General features: G+C 34.7%; 1 protein-coding gene across 1 annotated transcript in view; it reads left to right on the forward strand.

The window, feature by feature from the left end:
* The first annotated feature begins 489 nt into the window (after window positions 1-489).
* APLF (aprataxin and PNKP like factor) overlaps window positions 490-18,535 on the forward strand; it is a 78,600-nt gene continuing 60,554 nt past the window's right edge. Inside the window, exons 1-3 of the mRNA XM_044659486.1 lie at window positions 490-657; window positions 5,992-6,063; window positions 13,092-13,258. Coding sequence (XP_044515421.1) covers window positions 490-657; window positions 5,992-6,063; window positions 13,092-13,258 — 407 coding nt within the window. The remainder of the gene's footprint in view (window positions 658-5,991; window positions 6,064-13,091; window positions 13,259-18,535) is intronic.

An 18,535-nucleotide genomic window follows, 5' to 3' on the forward strand; every position in this document is an offset into this window, starting at 1 on the left:
ACTGTAGCATGCCCAGTAACCACACCTAGGTAAAACAATCTTGGTAGACAGACTAAACCAGATTAAGGGTTATTTACAGGCTTCATTAAATCATCAGTGAGTTAGGGGGAGGGGCATAGCTACCATTAAATCATTAAATTATCAGTGAGTTAGGGGGAGGGGGATAGCTACCAACCATGTGAAGCCTTCTTCCAGTGGAATGGAATGGGCCCATGAGAAAAATTTGTTCCAAAGGTCGCATGGGTGCCAAAGATGGCACACACAGCCCTCTCTGTGGGCACGCAGCCACCCCAACCCCAGAGTTCATTACTAGAAAGGCAAAGGGACTAGGGTGGAGCTGCTCCCCTCCCCCTCTCCACCAGGTCTGAGGACATTTTTTTCACATCATCCGCCCCTCTGCCCAGAAGCCCAATGGGAGTGCTTCCTCCCTCTGTGTGGGGTAAAGAGGGGGGCAGAGCATGCCTGGCACTCAGTGGGGGGCGGGGCGGCATGGCACTTTGTCAGGGCCAGAGTGGGACCCAGTACTCCATGTCTAAAAGGTTCATGGTCACTGATCTAGAACTTGGTCAGACATGGAAAATGGCAAGGTCGCCCACCGCATTCCAGGCCATTGCCTTGTCTTTTATTTTGATGCTGAACTTTGATGATTCTGAGAGTGTGAGACTGAAGACTTTGTACCTCACTTAAATCCAGTTCAACACAAGTCAGGACATCACCCTGTGATGGCATTGGCCACTATTCATATTCGAAAACAAAGGATGAACAACAACAAATTGAAGCAAGTAGGAATCAGAAAAGATAAAAGATTTCACACAGGAAGAGAAATGAGCTATCCCTTTTCTCCTCCAGTCATTAATCTATGTTGATAAATCTGCTTCCAAATCCTAGGTGAGATGTATACATACATACAATAATTTAAAACACTACATGTTTTAAAACTGGAGTTCATTAATCCTTTGAAATAGAATCATTTCAATATTATTTTTAACATGAAGTTATTGTTCCAATATGATTTGGATTTCTTTTGCCTTATTTAAGCGAAGTGTTCATTCTAAATTCTTTGTTGATTTAGCCCATAGGATAATTTAATAACTGACTTAATGACCTTTTTGCATTTCCTTTTTATTAGAGCTGCATCACTTCCAAATAATATATTGTTTCCCATAATTCTCTTCTTTATGAAGAACAACAATAAAAATAAAACTTTTAAACAAAACTCTTCAATACAGTGATTATAAATGACAGTCTGAAACATTGTACATCAATAATCTGCATCTCTTAGCCAAGAGAAAGAATGCTAGTTCCCATATCAGTCATCTAGAATTGGTATTGGGCATTGTATTTAATAATTGGGCATTGTAATTAACATATTATTTAATTAAAAATGTTTTCTCATTTTTTTAATATTGTCATCTATTATAATGATGACAGTTCTTAAAAGTTACTTTCTTGGAGTCATTCGAGGAGATTCTTGGTTCTTGGTTTCCTTATGGTGATATTTTCTAGTTATATTGTATATAATAAACTACTTTAACTACCATGTGCCATATTTTCCATTTTTTAACATATGTCTTTTGTGATCATCTGAATTATTAGCCTCAAACCCTTTTTACCCTTTCCTGCCTATTCTTTGTTCTCCAGCTTATTCTTTGTTCCAAAATTTGTTTTTTTAGATTAGCTCTTGTTCTTGAAGTTGGTATATTGAATATATACCACTCAGTTGTTCTGTGCCTTCATAGAGAAATGAGTTTTAGGAGAAAAACACAGTCACTTGTATCATCCACTCATTGTTTTTTATGATACAAAGCCTTATTCACACATTTTTAGTGACAAAGACAATGAAATTTTTATGTCAGTAATAGCTGCTTATGTTGTACTTTGTTCTTTTAAACCTTAAAACTTATAGGTAGTATTTGGAGGTGTTTATAGAGTAGAACTCTCTATACCATTTGTTGCTGAACATATGGTTAGTATTGAGTTATTGCTAATTTCTTCAACATGCCACAGAAGTCCATCATATACATAAGATATTCTGCTTAAACACACACACACACACACACACACACACACACACACACACACACATACCTCCTACAGATGAAAAAAAATGAAAAAATCAGCAGTTTTTTTAAGGATTGGTAATGTAATGGAGAATAAGAACCTAGGGTTTTGCAACTTAGCAAAGGCATGAGTTTGCAAAGGAGGGTCTGGTCACACACAGGGAACTGAAGGGGGAATTCCAGAATTTGGGGAAAGGATTAAACCAAGGACTGCAGACCATTGAGGGGTTGGTTTTTCCTGTTTGGAAAAGAGTAGAGAGTTCACTTCCTGTGTTGGTTTGTAGGAGGTGACTTGCCCTTCCTGATACCCGGAGGTCCTGTAGTATAAATAGTGGGAAGAAACTGAGATCTGTTCCATCCCTGTATCCAGTTGCCATCTCCCTGTGATCCTGTAACTGCTGTGTTTCTGAGAGATTGTGACTGTTTGTATGAGAGAGCTGCCAAGACCCAGTAACCCTGCCTGTGAGAACAGCCCAACCATCTTGGCCTGTGGCCTCTGGCCTACAGGGGTGAAGTCATCTGAGCTAAAGCTATCTTACCTGGATAAATTGTTTAACTTGTCTATCAAAACAATTTGAAGACCAGTCAGATCAGGGAAGATAGTTGGGTTTGGGTAAGTGCGAAAGAGTGTAGGAATAGTGTAGCCCAATGATGGGCAAACTTTTTAAAGAGGGGGCCAAAGGAAAGGAAATGCTCATCTGTCAGTCTGTTTCTAAGGCAACTCTTTTGAAGTTTCATTCTATTGTATCCTGCTCATTGTATTAGTCAGATTAGGAATAATGTCACAAGGCAGGATAGAACATTTCAGGGGGCTGCATCTGGCCCGCGGGCCATAATTTGCCCATCACTGGTGTAGCCTAAAGATCTATGAAGACGGTCCGTGAGGACCTATAGGGGCATTTGGGTGGAGAAATAAGAATATTAAGCTTAGGGACTCCTTTCCTCTGGTCCTCCTCATTCCTCATTATCTTGTTATAAATAAACTACATTTACTGTTTAAAAAGAAAGTCAAATAGCGTTGTGGTCTAAGAGTGACTCTCAGGCCTACTCCGGCTTGGAGAGTGAGTTCCTCTCAATAATAACAATAACAACTATATACAACCCCAGTGAGTCATCTTACTCAGTTATTTCAGTAATAAAAATCACTAGTATTTAATAGTGGTTGGGAAATAGCAAGCTGTGTGTATAATTGAAGTGGGCTAGTGATTCTAGGGTACTCTCAGGAATGTGTTTTTTAAAAAAAGTTTTTACTAATGTCTTTTATTTTTTACATTATCATAGTTTTCCCAAATATCCTTCACTTTCTTCTGTCAGCCATCTCATATAACAAATAGCAAGAAAAAAGAGAAAAAAAATCAATACAACCAATGAATACATTGAGAAAATCTCAACATTCACTTTTGATTTTTTTTGTCTGTGGTTGCTCTTTCTATTTACATTGATGTAATTGTGTATATTGTCTGTTTGGCCTACTTACTTTGTTCTGCATCAATTCAGGTAGCTATTTCCATGCTTCTCTGTATCATATTCATAATTTCTAACTACATAGTAATATTGATTACATTCACATACTGCAATTTGGTTAGCCATTCTGAAATCAATGTGTACCTGCTTTGTTTCTAATTTTTTGTTATTTTCAAAGATGATGTATGAATACATTGGTGTAGGTGGAAACTTTCTTCTTATCAGTGGCTTCCTTGGGATATAAGCCCAGTAATGGAGCCTTTGGTTCAAATGGTAAAAGGACATTTTAGTTACATTATTTTCATAATTCCTTGCTTTCCAAAGTGATTGTATTGTTTCATAGTTTCACCTACAGATTCATCAATGTACCTATCTTCTCATGACTCTTCTTAACCTATTGCCATTTTTGGTCATGTTTTCTAATATATAGGTTGTGAGGTAAAATCTTAGCATTGTTTTGATTTGCATTTCTCTTATTGATGATTTGGCTCATTGCTTCACTTGTGTGTTAACATTTTCCAATTTTTCTTTTGAGGATTGTTTGTTCATATCCTTTGACTACTACCTAGAGTATTTTTTAAATGGCTAGGCAAGGAACTGAAGAGGATGACAAAGCCAGAGTGGGATTGATGGGTTTGACAATCAGGAAATGTGAAAGTCAGTAGATTTTGAGTAAAAGGAGGGACAAGTTTGTAGGATTTAGGGAGTAGAAACAATCCCCATTGAACAGTATTGAAGGAAAATGGTGTGAGGCAAGGTTTTAATTAAGGGGAACCTTGGTGGGAAAACAATTGTGGTAAGTTGAGGGAATGCCAAAATCAGATGAAGAATGAAGGTTTAATGACTAGAAAGACCTGGATGTGTGAGGTTTTAGAGAAGAAGCCACTAGATAAGGAGAGACTAAAGATGGAGAAAAGGAAGTAATTGAGGGAGTAGACTAGTGGGTATAGGATTACCTTAGGACAGTGATGGAGAACCTTTTAGAGATGGAGGGCTGGGCCCTCCCCCTTTGCTGCCCCACCCCACTTACCTTGACAGGGGAGAGAGGAAGCACTGCCATGGGCTGCTGGGTAAAGGGACAGGTGTTGAGAAGTTTGTGTGGAGAGGGGGAGGAGAAGGGCCCCAAAGCTCTGCTTCCCTCTAGGTATGTGTCATTCTGTAAGCTATGCTAGTCCCAAACCTAGCTCCTCCTCCAACCCCACTATGGGAGTCACCTTCCCCACAGAATCTACGGACCGCTGTCTGTACTGTACCCTCATACAGCATATGAGCATACATCCCCTCCCCACCTCCACCCCAGCACCTTATCCCAGACAGGGGAGGGAGGAAGTGCTCCCATTGGCTGCTGGGCAGAGGGGCAGGTCATATGAGAAATGCCCTCAGGCATGTGTTAAGAGGGGGAGGGGAGCAGCTCAGCCTCAGGCACTCTGGCTTTCTAGTAAGGAACTCTGGCAGGCAATTGTAGCTATGCCCACAGAGAAGACTGTGTGCTCTTTTTGGCACATGTGCCATAAGTTTGCCATTACTGCCCTAGGACATAGACTATAGGATAGTGGACCTTTTAGAGATTGAGTGCCCAAACTGCACCTTCAAGCTGTCTGTGAGCTTCCCTTTCCTCCCCCCCCCCCCCCCCATTACCCCTGACAGAGGGGCAGGGCATACAAAAATGTCCTCAGGCAGGGTGGAGAGGAGCAGCCCCCTAGGTGGAACACTTGCCACATTTTAGCTTACTGGGAAAGGGATTACTAACATAATTGGAGGAGTTAGCATTGGTTAACATTAGAACCTGGAATAATGGAGGAGCAATTGTGGGGGATGATGAAGAGATATTTTGTGCTTTGGAGTAGGTTGGAAGAGGAAGCTCAAGACCTTTGCTTTTAGTAAAGTAGGAGTGAATGTCTTTTACTGAAAGAAGATGGGGAGGAACTACTCTCAAAATGACTATATTTGGAAAAATTACACCACTGTTTTGGCTATTAAGTAGAGTCCTGAAACGTTCACATTTATGATGTTACAAGGATGGTGCATTTGAGAATAGTGAGTATCAATAGTCTGAAATGTTCATAAGTATTTATTTCAATTCTTATGACTTTTTGAGTTCATTTCCGTAGAGTATGATGATTTTGAGGTCCTGGACCTCACAGATTTTAGTAATTGGCTTAAGTCTAAATTAACTTTACCTGGGGCATTTGGGTAGCTCAGTGGATTGAGAGTCAGGCCTAGAGACTGGAGGTCCTGGGTTCAAATCTGGCCTCAGACACTTCCCAGCTGTGTGACCCTGGGCAAGTCACTTGACCCCCATTGCCCACCCTTACCACTCTTCCGCCTATGAGCCAATACACAGAAGTTAAGGGTTTAAAAAAAATAAATTAACTTTACCTCTATAGCTCTAATTCAATACACTTTATTTCTTGATTTATTTAAACACATTTTGAGATCCCCATATTGTTTAAATTTCTTTTTATAGATAACTGACAAAAGGATATCAAGAAGACATGCCATTCTGGAGGTTGTAGATGATCAACTTAGAATCAAACCGGTAAATCTGTTGTTAATGATTCTTCTTCTACTAATGACTTATTTTTTTCTCACCTTCTAAGTCAGGAAAACTGATTTGCATGTTAATGGAAAATATAGAAGTAAAGCTAGAAACTTAATGCCAATATCTAGTTAGGAGATGTTACAAATTACTTATTTTTTCTGAAGCAGTGCTATCAAGCAATGCTTTTAAGATTGGAAAGGTTGATTAGGACTAATATTAATGTATAATATTGCCTGAGTTATTTAAAATGAAACCTAATAAGAAAATACATCATAATATGTAATTTTGTGAGAGAAAACAGCTATATTATGTGGTTTTTTTAAAAAGCAAGCAAAAACTTGTCCACACTCTAGTATAACTTTAATAAACTTTTATGTAGACACTACTTGGTTTAAGGTTTTAAAATAAATTTAATTAAAAACTGTTGTTCAGTGCTAGAACTTAAAAATTCTTCCCCTTTATAGTGTAAATGTATCTAAATTGATACAGATTTCTCAGACTCTCATTTCATAGATTTTGTGATGTGATCATTTTCTTTCATATTCAAAACCAAATATGTGGATGAAAGAAATATATGCACAAATCCATGCTCCCTATTGATTGGCAGCATAGTATGATATCAAACATTAGGTATAACCAAGTACACTAATACAAAGCTTAGTGGAATCTTGTTTATTGGCCTTCATTTTTTTTTCCTCTCTGATTCACTGGATCTTTTTATTTTCTTTTGGCTTTAAACAAAATTTCTAGAAATTCTTTATTCATTCATTCTTAAATGCCTCTCTGAGTTTAATTTATAATTGCCAGAAATGTCTGTTTTATATGACTTACCTTAGTTAATATTTTGTTAGTGCAATTTTTCATCTCTGTATCTCCAACACTTTATACAATATTTTGCATATAGTAGATACATAATAAATGTTCATGGAGTTGAAAATTGAATTAGTATGCTCAGGAAATATTTATTAGTTGATTAATTGAAGTACTTCTCCCAAACCTAATATTTGGTAATTTGTAATGAAATGGGATAGAATTTTTTTCATACTTGTCCTGTTATTTCCATTTAGTGCAGAATATTTTTTATAATTTAATAAGTGAAAAGCAGTTTTAAAATATTCAGTTAATCAGAAGGAAGTTTTTGCTAATTAAGTTGTATTCATACTTCATTTTTTGTTTCTGTTTTAATTTCTACTTCTACATATACATATTCAAGATAGTGACTATTTGTTTTTTGCCACAGAAATTTAAGTTAACATCCTCTTGGATTATAAATTACATGAGGGCAGGCATTGTGTCTAATTTAACCTTGACTCTGCTTCTTGCATCTAATCATAGTTGTTTAAACATAATAGATGCTTTATAAACATTTTCAAAATTGAATCATGTCGGAAAACAACAACACAGCCCAGAAGAGGGAATTGCAAATAAAGTCTTTTGCAAATATTAATTTCCCATATAAAATATTTTTAAAATGTATAGTCTAATTTAGATGTTTCACTTTCTTATATGTTTAGTATAATTTTGTGTCTTTGTTCTTTTAAAAAAGCTCATATATAGATATAATGAGGGACATTAGGTGGCACAAGTCAATGGGAAGTGCTGGATCTGGAGTCAGTAAAACTCGTCTTCCTGAATTCAAACCTGGCCTCAGATACTTACCATCTGTGTGACCATGGGCAAAACACAATCTAGTTTGCCTCAGTTTCTTATCTGAAATATGAACTAGAGAAAGAAATGACAAACTATACAAATATTTTTGCTACAGAAACTCCAGATGGGGTCAGGAAGAGGCTAACATGACTGAAAACAACTGAACAACACCAACAATAGCAGGCATATAACTCTTTGTTCTATTTGATTTTTTTTCTTCTTTAATTTTGGCTTAACAAATGTAATCATTTAGCAGCTTTAACAGTTGATTAGATTATAGAAGATATGAATTTCGCATAAATTAGACTCAAGATTCATCTATTACATTATTTTGTGTTTTGACTATGACAGCAAAGACCATCTTTTGAGTTAAGCTTGATTAACTTTCATTTAACATCAATGTGGAAAACTTAGGAGTAGAATTCATATTATCCTTACTTAACCATTGCTGCAGTTATGAAGATTTTGATAAATTCTTCCACAAATTTGTCTAAACAGTCCTTGAAACTATTTCAATTTTTAGCCAATACTATGAATACTTAGAATTGAGTTATTTAAGTTCACTAGTTGCTGTAGAAGTGATACTTTTACTGATCCTAAGTTTACTTTTTAAAAGTATTATAGGTGTCCTTGAGTTAGAGTGATATTTTTAGAGATGAAATTTAAGCTGCTTGAGGTGAGAGATTGCCTTCTGTTTTCTTGTTGAGTCTCTAACATCTAACAATCTAACAATTAATAATTAATGTTAAGTAACAAACTTAATAAATACCTGTTGGATTTCATTGGACAGAAGCTCAGAGACCATCTAATTCAACCTACAAATGAACAACACAAATGGATGAAGGATAGATGAGGGAAGGTATGATGGAAAAGTCAGAGAAATCCCAAAGTAGTGAAGCTTGGTGAGAAATGAAGAAATTTGAGCTGAGTTCTCTCCTTCAATAGAACTTTTGAATTCATGACTTCACCCTCCAGAGGGGAAAAGGGTAGTGATCAAGTGAAATAACAAGGCTGATGTGATCTTTTTTCCCCTCCAGAATTTATTTTTTTTAACATTAAAAAAAATTGAGTTCCAATTTGTTTCCTTCACTTCTACACTCTCCCACAACTATTGAGATGGCAAGCAATATGTTATATCAATTTTACATGTAAAATCATGCATAATACATTTCCTTATTAGCTATATTTAACAAAAAAAGCATGACAATTTTACTTCAATTTGCATTCAGAGTTCATCAGTTCTCTCTCTGGAAAATAGATAACATTTTTTCCTCATAAGTTCTTTGGAATTGTCTTGGGTCATTGTATTGATCAGAGTAGCCAAATCTTTCACAGTTAATCATTATTAAAGTGTTGCTCTTACTGTGCACAATGATTTCCTGGTTCTTCTCACTTTGGTTTGCTTCAGTTTATATAGTTCTTGCTATGCTTTTCTGAAACCACTCCCATCTGCATTTCTTTTTGAACAATAGTACTCTATCACAGTCATATGCTACAGCTCGTTAAGCCATTTCCCAATTGATGAACATTACCTCCACTTCCAATTTTTTGCCATCATAAAAAAGAGCTGCTGTAAATATTTTTGTCAGTATAGGTCCTTTTCCTTTTTCTTTGATCTCTTTGGGATATAGAACTGGTAGTGGTTTGGGCATAGCTCCAGATAGTTCTTCAGAATGGTTTGATCAGATCACTACTCTACCCGTAGTTTATGTATCTATTTTCCCTCATTCCCTCCAGCATTTTTCATTTCTCATAGGTATGAAATGGTACCTCAGAGTTGTTTTAGTTTGCATTTCTCTAATAAGTAGTGACTTAGAACATTTTTTGGCCATTTATCAATTAGGGAATGGCTTGTATTTTTATAAATTTGACTCAGTTCTCTACTCATTTTGTATTTGAGAAATGAGGCCTTTATAAAAGAAACTTCTTATAAAATTTTTTGATATTATTTCATTGTTTATGGTACCTGTTAGCATACTGAAGTTTCCCCAATTATTTCTTTTAATTAGGTCTATTTTTGCTTTTGATTTGTCTGAGATTATAATTGCTACCTCTGCATTTTTTATGTCAATCGAAGCATATTAGATTCTACTCCAGCCCTGTATTTAAGCTTCAGTATTTCTGTTGTAAATATTTTGTTCCTTTTTGCTTTCTGCTTCTGTTTTGTGGGTGAGCTTATCCCATTCATATTCATAGTTTTGATTATTCAATGTGTATTTCCCTCCATTCCATTTCTTCCCTTTTTCTTCTATTTCTTTTCTCTCTCTTTTTTTATTCTGTCCCTCTTCAGAAGTCTTACTTTGCTTTTTACCGCTGCCTCCCTTTAATTTGTCCTCTCTTTCATCATCTCCTGCCTTTCTCTTATCCTATTCCCCTCCTATTTCCTTACTGGGTAAATTACATACAACTGAGCATGTTGTATATATAAAAATTATTTTCTCTTTGAACCAGTTGCTGTGAGAGTAATGTATTACCCCCACTCCATTTCCCTTTCCATAACAACAGTTATTCTTTGAGAACCTTTTTTATGAGAGAAAATTTTCCCCATTCTAACTGTCCCTCCCCGCTTCTCCCAGTGCATCCTTATTTCTCATCCCTTCATATTTTTTGGAGAGCATTCCAGCATAATCAACTCACATCCATGCCCACCATAAAGTTCTAAGTGCATCACCTTCCCAAATAGGAATGTAAACAGTTTAACAAAAGTTCATATTTTTATGCTTCCCTTGAATTGACTACTTAAATGTCAAATTTTCTATTCAGCATTGGACTTTTCAACAGGAATGCTGGAAAATCCTATACTCCATGAAATACCCCGCTTTTTTTTAACCCTGAAGGATTATGCTCAGTTTTGCAGAATAGGTTATTCTTGATTATAATCTTAGCTCTTTTGCCTCCTGGAATAGATTCAAAACCTCTTATTTCTTTCATGTGAAATCTGCTAAATCTTGTTATGATCCTTACTGTCATTGTGATATTTGACTTGGTTTCTTTCTGGCTGTTTGAGGTATTTTCTCTTTCACCGGGGAGCTCTGGAATTTGGCTGTACTATTCCTAGGAGTTTTCATTTGGGGATTTCTTTTAGGAAATGTCAGATATTCTTTCCATTTCTATTTTACTCTATGAATTTAAGATATCAGGACAGTTTTACTAATTTTTTGAAATATAGTATCTAGGTTCTTTCTTTGTGCTTTTCAGATAATCCAGTAATTCTTAAGTTATTTCTCTTTGATTTATTTTTCAAGTCATTTGTTTTTCCAAAGAGATTTCATGTTTTCATCTATTTTTTCTTCTTTTGACTTTGTTTTCCTGTTCCTTGAAGTCTCATGGATTCATTAGATTCCATTTGCCCAATTCTAAATTTTAAGAAATTATTTTCTTTAATGAGCTTTTATATTTCTTTCTCCAATTGGCCACTTCTGTTTGTTGAGTTATTATTTCCTTCCCTTTTTATGCCTTTTTCCAAGCTGTTAATTCTCTTTTCATGATTTTCTTGCCTTACTTTCATTTATTCTCCCAATTTTTTCTCTACCATTCATTTTTTCCTTTAAATCTTTTAGGTCTCCTTGTTGGGTTTGGATCCAATTTGCATTTTTCTTTGAGATTTTTTTTTTAGAATAGCTGTTTTCATATTGTTGTCTTCTTTTGAGTTTATATCTTGGTCTTCCCTGCCACCATAGGAACTTTTTATGGTCAGATTATTTTTTTGTTGTTTGCTCATTTTTCAAGATTATTTTTGTCTTCAAACACTTTGTTAATGTTGGACTCTGCTCATTTGGTAGTGGAGGGGAACTCTCTCAAGCTTCATGCTACTCTTTTTAGTGCTAGTTCTGGAGGTCTGCAAATTTTTGATGATGTTAAGGTGGTATGATCCTGGAAGAAATAAAGGTTACTACTCTCCTGGTCTGGCTCTGGTCTTTTCTCAGTAAGGGTCCCTGGTCCTCTGTAGTCACCAGTGCTAGTGTTCCTCTTTGCTTTGTAATTATGGCCAGGGCCTTTTCTCTCATGTGATCAGCCTTCTGTGCCTTCTTTTTGCTTTGGAGTTACTACTTTATTTATAGAAATATCTTATTTGGTATTTGTTAAGCTCAGAATTAAAAGATTTTGAAAAAAGCTGATAACCAGTTTTAGGTTTTTAATATGTTAGCATATTAAAATGGCAAAGTGACTTTTAACAGGTCTGTTAAGCTATCTGATGAACTTAATGTATATTAATAGAAGAACTTAGTGGCATAGAAAATGCAAAGTAGTAGATGTAGAATTATATAGTAAGGAACCACAACTCTAACCAACCATACCATAATCTGCAAGTCTCTTATTTGACTTGGTAACATTTTTATACTTGCATTTAGAAACATAAATATGATCATGTTTTTAGAATTTACTTTTTAAAAAACTAAGTTATTTCATGAAGACCCAATTCAAGATGAACCAGAAAATTGTCTAGCATTATATTATACCCTTATTCACTGAATCACTCTGGCCTTAATTCTTTGGTTACTTGAAATTTTTGTGACAAAGGAAGTAATAAGATTTTTAGATTTAGAATTTTTTAGGAATTAGTTTTTACATTAAATGTTTATAAAGTCATATACTTAGTTATTGTAAGTTCCTGTTAAATATATTCAGGTATATGTCCTTTTTGGGTGAAAAAGGAGAAGTGAGATGATTATGTGGAAAAAAAAATGTATGAGTCAGCCTAAACTTCATAGTAAGCTTGCTCATCCTTTGCTTGGCTATTTCCATGGAGGAACAGTAAAAATTCTTTTTCTTTTTTCATTTCGTGGGCAAGTATATAAGATATGATCCTGGATATGGTTATATATGATGATGTGGTCAATATGATTATATTTGACAGTATTTAGGACTGAGTTTATACCTAAATTATACACTGCTTAAATTGTTATGTCTTTGGTCATATTATTTTAATTTGTTATATTTCTAAGAAATGATAATTGGGTCTAAGGAAATTAGAGCATATAGCATTTTAATTTAATTTAATTTTTTCAATTCAATAAGTACTTAGTAAATATAAGTATCTCCTATATACCAGATACAATGCTAGTCACTGGGGATATGTGAAAAAAACAAAGCAGTTGCTGACCATAAAGAGCTTACATTATATTAGTGAGAAGTCATGTGTCCACAGGTAAAAATATAAAATATATTTTATATTAATGCAAAGTAATTTTGGAGAGGAAACACTAGCAACTTGTGGGATCAGGACAATTGTCTTTTAGAAGGTGGCATTCAAGTTATGCATTAAACATAGCTAATTAATTGGCAAAAAACAGTTATAGCCCTAGTACCCAAGGATGCATATATTTTGCCAAGGTATAGCATACTTTTTATTGTTATTTTTTTCTGTTTGACAGACTCATATAAATCCTTGTTTTCATCAGTCTTCTGAAAAGAGCCAGCTATTGCCATTGGAGACAAATAAATGGCATTGGTTGAATCCAGGAGATAGTTTTTCCTTATTAGTTGACAAATACACTTTCCGTGTTTTCTCTACACATTCTGAAATGGAATGCACTTTAAGGTAAGGCCTTCTGTTTTGATGACAGTAAAGAATGTTATTTGCCATACTAAGTTCTATTGTCATACTAAACTATTCTAAGATCAAACTACACAAGAAATCAAGTAACTAAATAACTCAGAAATTGTTTTCCTAGAAATCTTTCAACTTTATGAGCAGTTGTTATGCCTGAAAAGTGATCATACTTATCTGTGGTTTATGCTTACCATATTAAGAGTATATTTTTAAGTAAACAGAACCAAGTTTGAAGTCAAGAGCCAAAAGTCAAATTGATTTCAGTGGAACAAAATATTTTTCCCCTTTGAATTTTGCCTTTTTAATTTTATAGATGTTTTCTGACTTTGCTCAACTGTGGCATGGCTTTTCCCTTTGATCCTTTCTCTTGAAAATAATAGAATAAGAAAGCTGAGAAAGTAAGAAATTAATATCAGGTATCTCTGTCTTTAAACTTATATCCCTTGTATTCTGAAGTTTTATGAAGGAATCTTCACAAAGAAATTTGTTATTATTAAAATTGATATAGATGGATGTAAATAGAAGTATTAATATTTTAATTAAAGCCATGTTGGGTCTAAATATAAGAAGAGCACATGCCTGCTAAGATCTAATTCAAATCCCCCACCATATCTTCTGACCACCTGGCTCCCTCATACCAAAGAGACCACTTCCAATGACCTCAGGAGTCTTAGACTGTTCTTTTACATAATCACACTTCCTGTCTACCTGCATTACAAGAGGAATCATGGGAAATGTAGTTTTCAAGTCCCCTAAATGTCCACAGGAAGTTTTCATATATCTAAATATTTTAAGGCTCAAATGAACCCCCAAAATTCCAAATAACACAAATTCCAGCAACAGGAAAGAATCACATAATCTGAATTGAAAGGACCTTGGTGACCATCTTGTCACTGACTGAATATCATGTCCTCAAGTACTGGGCATCTGCCTTTCACTTGCAAGATTGTTGATGAGGCTTTACCCACCCTGGCAGACGTTACCATTTCAAAATGATTTTAACTATTAGGAAGTTTCCCTGCTTCAGATTAATCCTCCTTAAAACTTCCACCAATTTCTTTTTCTCCTGTGGAACTGAAAATGATTTTAATATTTCATTTAAATTTTGCAACTATTACATAATTTGTATATTCATTTTTTAAAATGGCACTAACACTTCTCTTGGGTCAGCATAGTTTAACATTTAAAAAGTACAAATGTTAGGGGCAGCTGGGTAGCTCAGTGGAGTGAGAGTCAGGCCTAGAGACAGGAGGTCCTAGGTTCAAACCCGGCCTCAGCCACTTCCCAGCTGTGTGACCCTGGGCAAGTCACTTGACCCCCATTGCCTACCCTTACCAATCTTCCACCTATGAGACAATACACCGAAGTACAAGGGTTTAAAAAAAAAAAGGTACAAATGTTTCTACAGTTTTTAAACTGAGTATATTTTCCTAACCAAAAATGGAATGGGTTACTATTTTTCACCAAAGGCCTCAGCTACTGACATGAAATATTAGTAACCACTTCTTTGCTCTACATAAATTGAACTCCAAAAATTGTATTCTAATAGGTGTTTGGCAGGAAGTCAAGAAAATAAATATTGGGCCTCCCAATAAAACCAATTTATAAGTTTTCAGTGACTGAAGTTATTAAACTCTTTAATTTAAAAATTACTCTGTCCTTGGTAGTCTTTAGTACATCTACACAAATTAATATAGATTCAGGGTCTGAGAGAATAGTATTGGGTCTTGAAGTCTATAAAAATTAAACATTTTAATTAAAACTGAAAGTAGACTCAGCTTTAGTGCTGCATTTTATTCATACCGCAATAGAATCTAGTGCTTTGTTGCTGTGATAAAAAGAATATAGAAAGGAGTAGTCAACTTTACAAATATAATTTTAGAACAATAATTTTTGCATGTTATTTGCATTCCTAATTAAAATAAACCCAAGTTGCTCATTCTGTTTTACTTATTTAGAGGATTTATTATTTTCTCTGGATCTCTTCAATTTAGAATGGTAATGAAATAAATTCCTTTTGAAAGGTATTTTAAGCTATATGACATTTTTTGTTAGGTAATGTGCATAACTCTATGTCCTAAAGAATTTTTACATTTCATTTAAAATTCTTTTGTGGTCTTTGCTTGGAATGATGATCTTGGGGAAAAAAGTTTTTTTCTTATTTTTGTTAAACAAATGTGAGCTTTCCATGTCCCAATAGGGAGCGATATACATATATATGTATATATACATACATATACACACACTTTAAAAATATTTTATTCTTTCAAATTATGTATACAAATAAAATTCATTAAAATTTCTTTTCTAATTTAGAATATTTTTCCATGGTTACATGATTCATGTTCTTTCCATCCCCTCTTCCCTCTCTACTTCTGGAGCTGATAAGCATTTCTACTGGGTTATACATGTTGTTAAAAACCTATTTCCATATTATTAATATTTGCAATAGAGTGATCATTTTAAAGCCAAAATCTCGAATCATATCCCCATTGAACCATGTGATCAATCATATGTTTTTCTTCTACGTTTCTGCTCCCACAGTTCTTTCTCTTGATGTGGATAGCTTTCTTTCGCCTAAGTCCCTCAGGATTCTCATAGATCAGTGATGAGCAAACCACGGCCTAGTGAAATGTTCTATCTGGCTATGGGACATTATTCCTAATCTTACGAATACAATGAGTAGGATGCAATACAATGAAACTTCCAAAGAGTTGCCTTAGAAACAGATTGACAGATGAGCATTTCCTTTCCTTTGGCCCCCTCTTTAAAAAGCTTGCCCATCACTGCCCTAGATCATTTCATTGCTACTAGTAAAGAAGTCCATTATATTTGATTGTGCCACCATGTTTTAGTTTCCATGTACAGTGTTCTCCTGGTTCTGCTCCTTTCACTCTGCATAAATTCCTGGAGGTCTTTCCAGTTCACGTAGAATTCCTCCAGTTCATCATTCCTTTTAGCACAATAGTATTTCATCACCATCAGATACCACAATTTGTTCAGCCATTCCTCAATCAAGGGACACCCCTTTATTTTCCAATTTTTTGCCACTATAAAAAGCATGGCTATAAATATTTTTGCACAAGCATTTTTCTTTACTAGCTCTTTTGGATACAAACCCAGCAGTGGTATGTCTGGATCAAAGGGTATGCATTCTTTTAAAGCCCTTTGGGCATAGTTCCAAAATGCCTTCCAGAATGGTTGGATCAGTTCATAACTCCACCAGCAGTGTATTAGTGTCCCAATTTTGCCACCTCCTCTTCAACATTTATTATTTTCCTTTACTGTCACATTGGCCAATCTGCTAGGTGGGAGGTGGTACCTCAGAATTGCTTTGATTTGCATTTCTCTAATTATGAGAGGATTAGAACACTTTTTCATGTGCTTATTGATAGTTTTCATTTCTTTATCTGAATACTGCCTATTTATGTCCCTTGCCCATTTGCCAATTGGGGAATGGCATGATTTTTTTGTACAATTGATTTAGCTCCTTATAAATTTGAGACATTAAGCCTTTGTCAGAAGTTTTTGTTATAAAATCCCCCTTCCCCCCAATTTGTTGCTTCCCTTCTAATTTTGGTTGCATTGACTTTGTACAAAACCTTTTTAATTTAATGTAATCAAAATTATTCATTTTACATTTTGTAATATTCTCTATCTTTGGGTTGGTCTTAAATTCTTTCCTTTCTCATAGAACTGACAGGTATACTTATTCACCTAATTTACTTATAATTTCCCTCTTTATATTTAAGTCATTTGCCCATTCTGAATTTATCTTCGTATAGGGTGTGAGATATTGACCTAAACCTAATCTCTCCCATACTGTTTTCCAATTTTCCCAGCAGCTTTTGTGAAATAGTGGGTTCTTGTCCCAAAAGCTAGGATCTTTGGGTTTATCGTACATTATCTTACTGAAGTCATTTACCCCAAGTCTATTCCTTTGATCCACCCTTCTATCTCTTAGCCATTACCATTTTGGTTTGATGATTACTGCTTTATAGCATAGTTTAGGATCTGGTACTGCTAAACCCTCCCTCATCCTTCACATTTTTTTTATTAGTTCCCTTGATATTCTTGATCTTTTATTTTTCCAAATGAACTTTCTTATAATTTGTTCTAATTCTAGAAAAAAGTTTCTTGGTAGTTTAATAGGTATGGCACTGAATAAGTAAATTAATTTGGGTAGGATTGTCCTTTTTATTATATTTGCTCATCCTACCCATGAGCAATTAATGTTTTTCTGATTATTTAGATCTAGTTTTAATTATGTGGAAAGTGTTTTATAGTTGTGTTCATATAATTCCTGTGTTTGTCTTGGTAAATAGATTCCTAAATATTTTATATTGTCTAGGATGATTTTAAATGGAATTTCTCTTTCTAACTCTTGCTGCTGAGTTATGTTGGAAATATATAGAAATGCTGATGATTTATGTGGGTTTATTTTCTGTCCTACAACTTTGCTAAAGTTGTTATTTCCATTAGCTTTATAGTTGATTTTCTCAGATTCTTTAAGTAGACTATCATATCATCTGCAAAGAGTGATAGTTTAGTCTCCTTGTTGCCTACTTTAATCCCTTCAATTTTTTTCTTCTCTAATTGCTACTGCTAGCATTTCTAATACAATATTAAATAATAGAAGTGATAATGGGCATCCTTGTTTCACTCCTGATCTTATTGGGAAGGCTTCTAACTTATCCTCATTGAAGATGATGTTTGCTGATGGTTTTAAATATATACTGTTTAATATTTTGAGGAAATACTTATCTATTACTATACTTTCTAGTGTTTTCAATAGGAATGGTTGTTGCATTTTGTCAAAGGCTTTTTCTGCATCTATTGAGATAATCATGTGATTTCTGCTGGTTTGCTTATTGATATGGTCAATTATGTGGATGGTTTTCCTAATATTAAATCATCCTTGCATTCCTCATATAAATCCTACCTGGTAATAGTGTATAGTCCTTGTGATAACCTGTCGTAGTCTTTTTGCTCTTATTTTATTTTAAGATTTTTGCATCTATGTTCATTAAGGAGATTAGTCTGTAGTTTTCATTCTCTGTCCTTGGTCTGCCTGGTTTTGGAATCAGTATCATATTTGTGTCATAAAAGAAATTTGATAAAATTCTTTCTTTGCTTATTTTGTCAAATAATTTGTATACTGTTGGGATTAGTTGTTCTTTAAATGTTTGATAGAATTCACTGATGAATCCATCTGGCCCTGGGGATTTTTTCTTAGAGAGTTCTTTGATGGCTTGTTCTTTTTCT

This window comes from Gracilinanus agilis, chromosome 2 (assembly GCF_016433145.1).
Source record: "Gracilinanus agilis isolate LMUSP501 chromosome 2, AgileGrace, whole genome shotgun sequence".
Lineage (NCBI taxonomy): Eukaryota > Metazoa > Chordata > Mammalia > Didelphimorphia > Didelphidae > Gracilinanus > Gracilinanus agilis.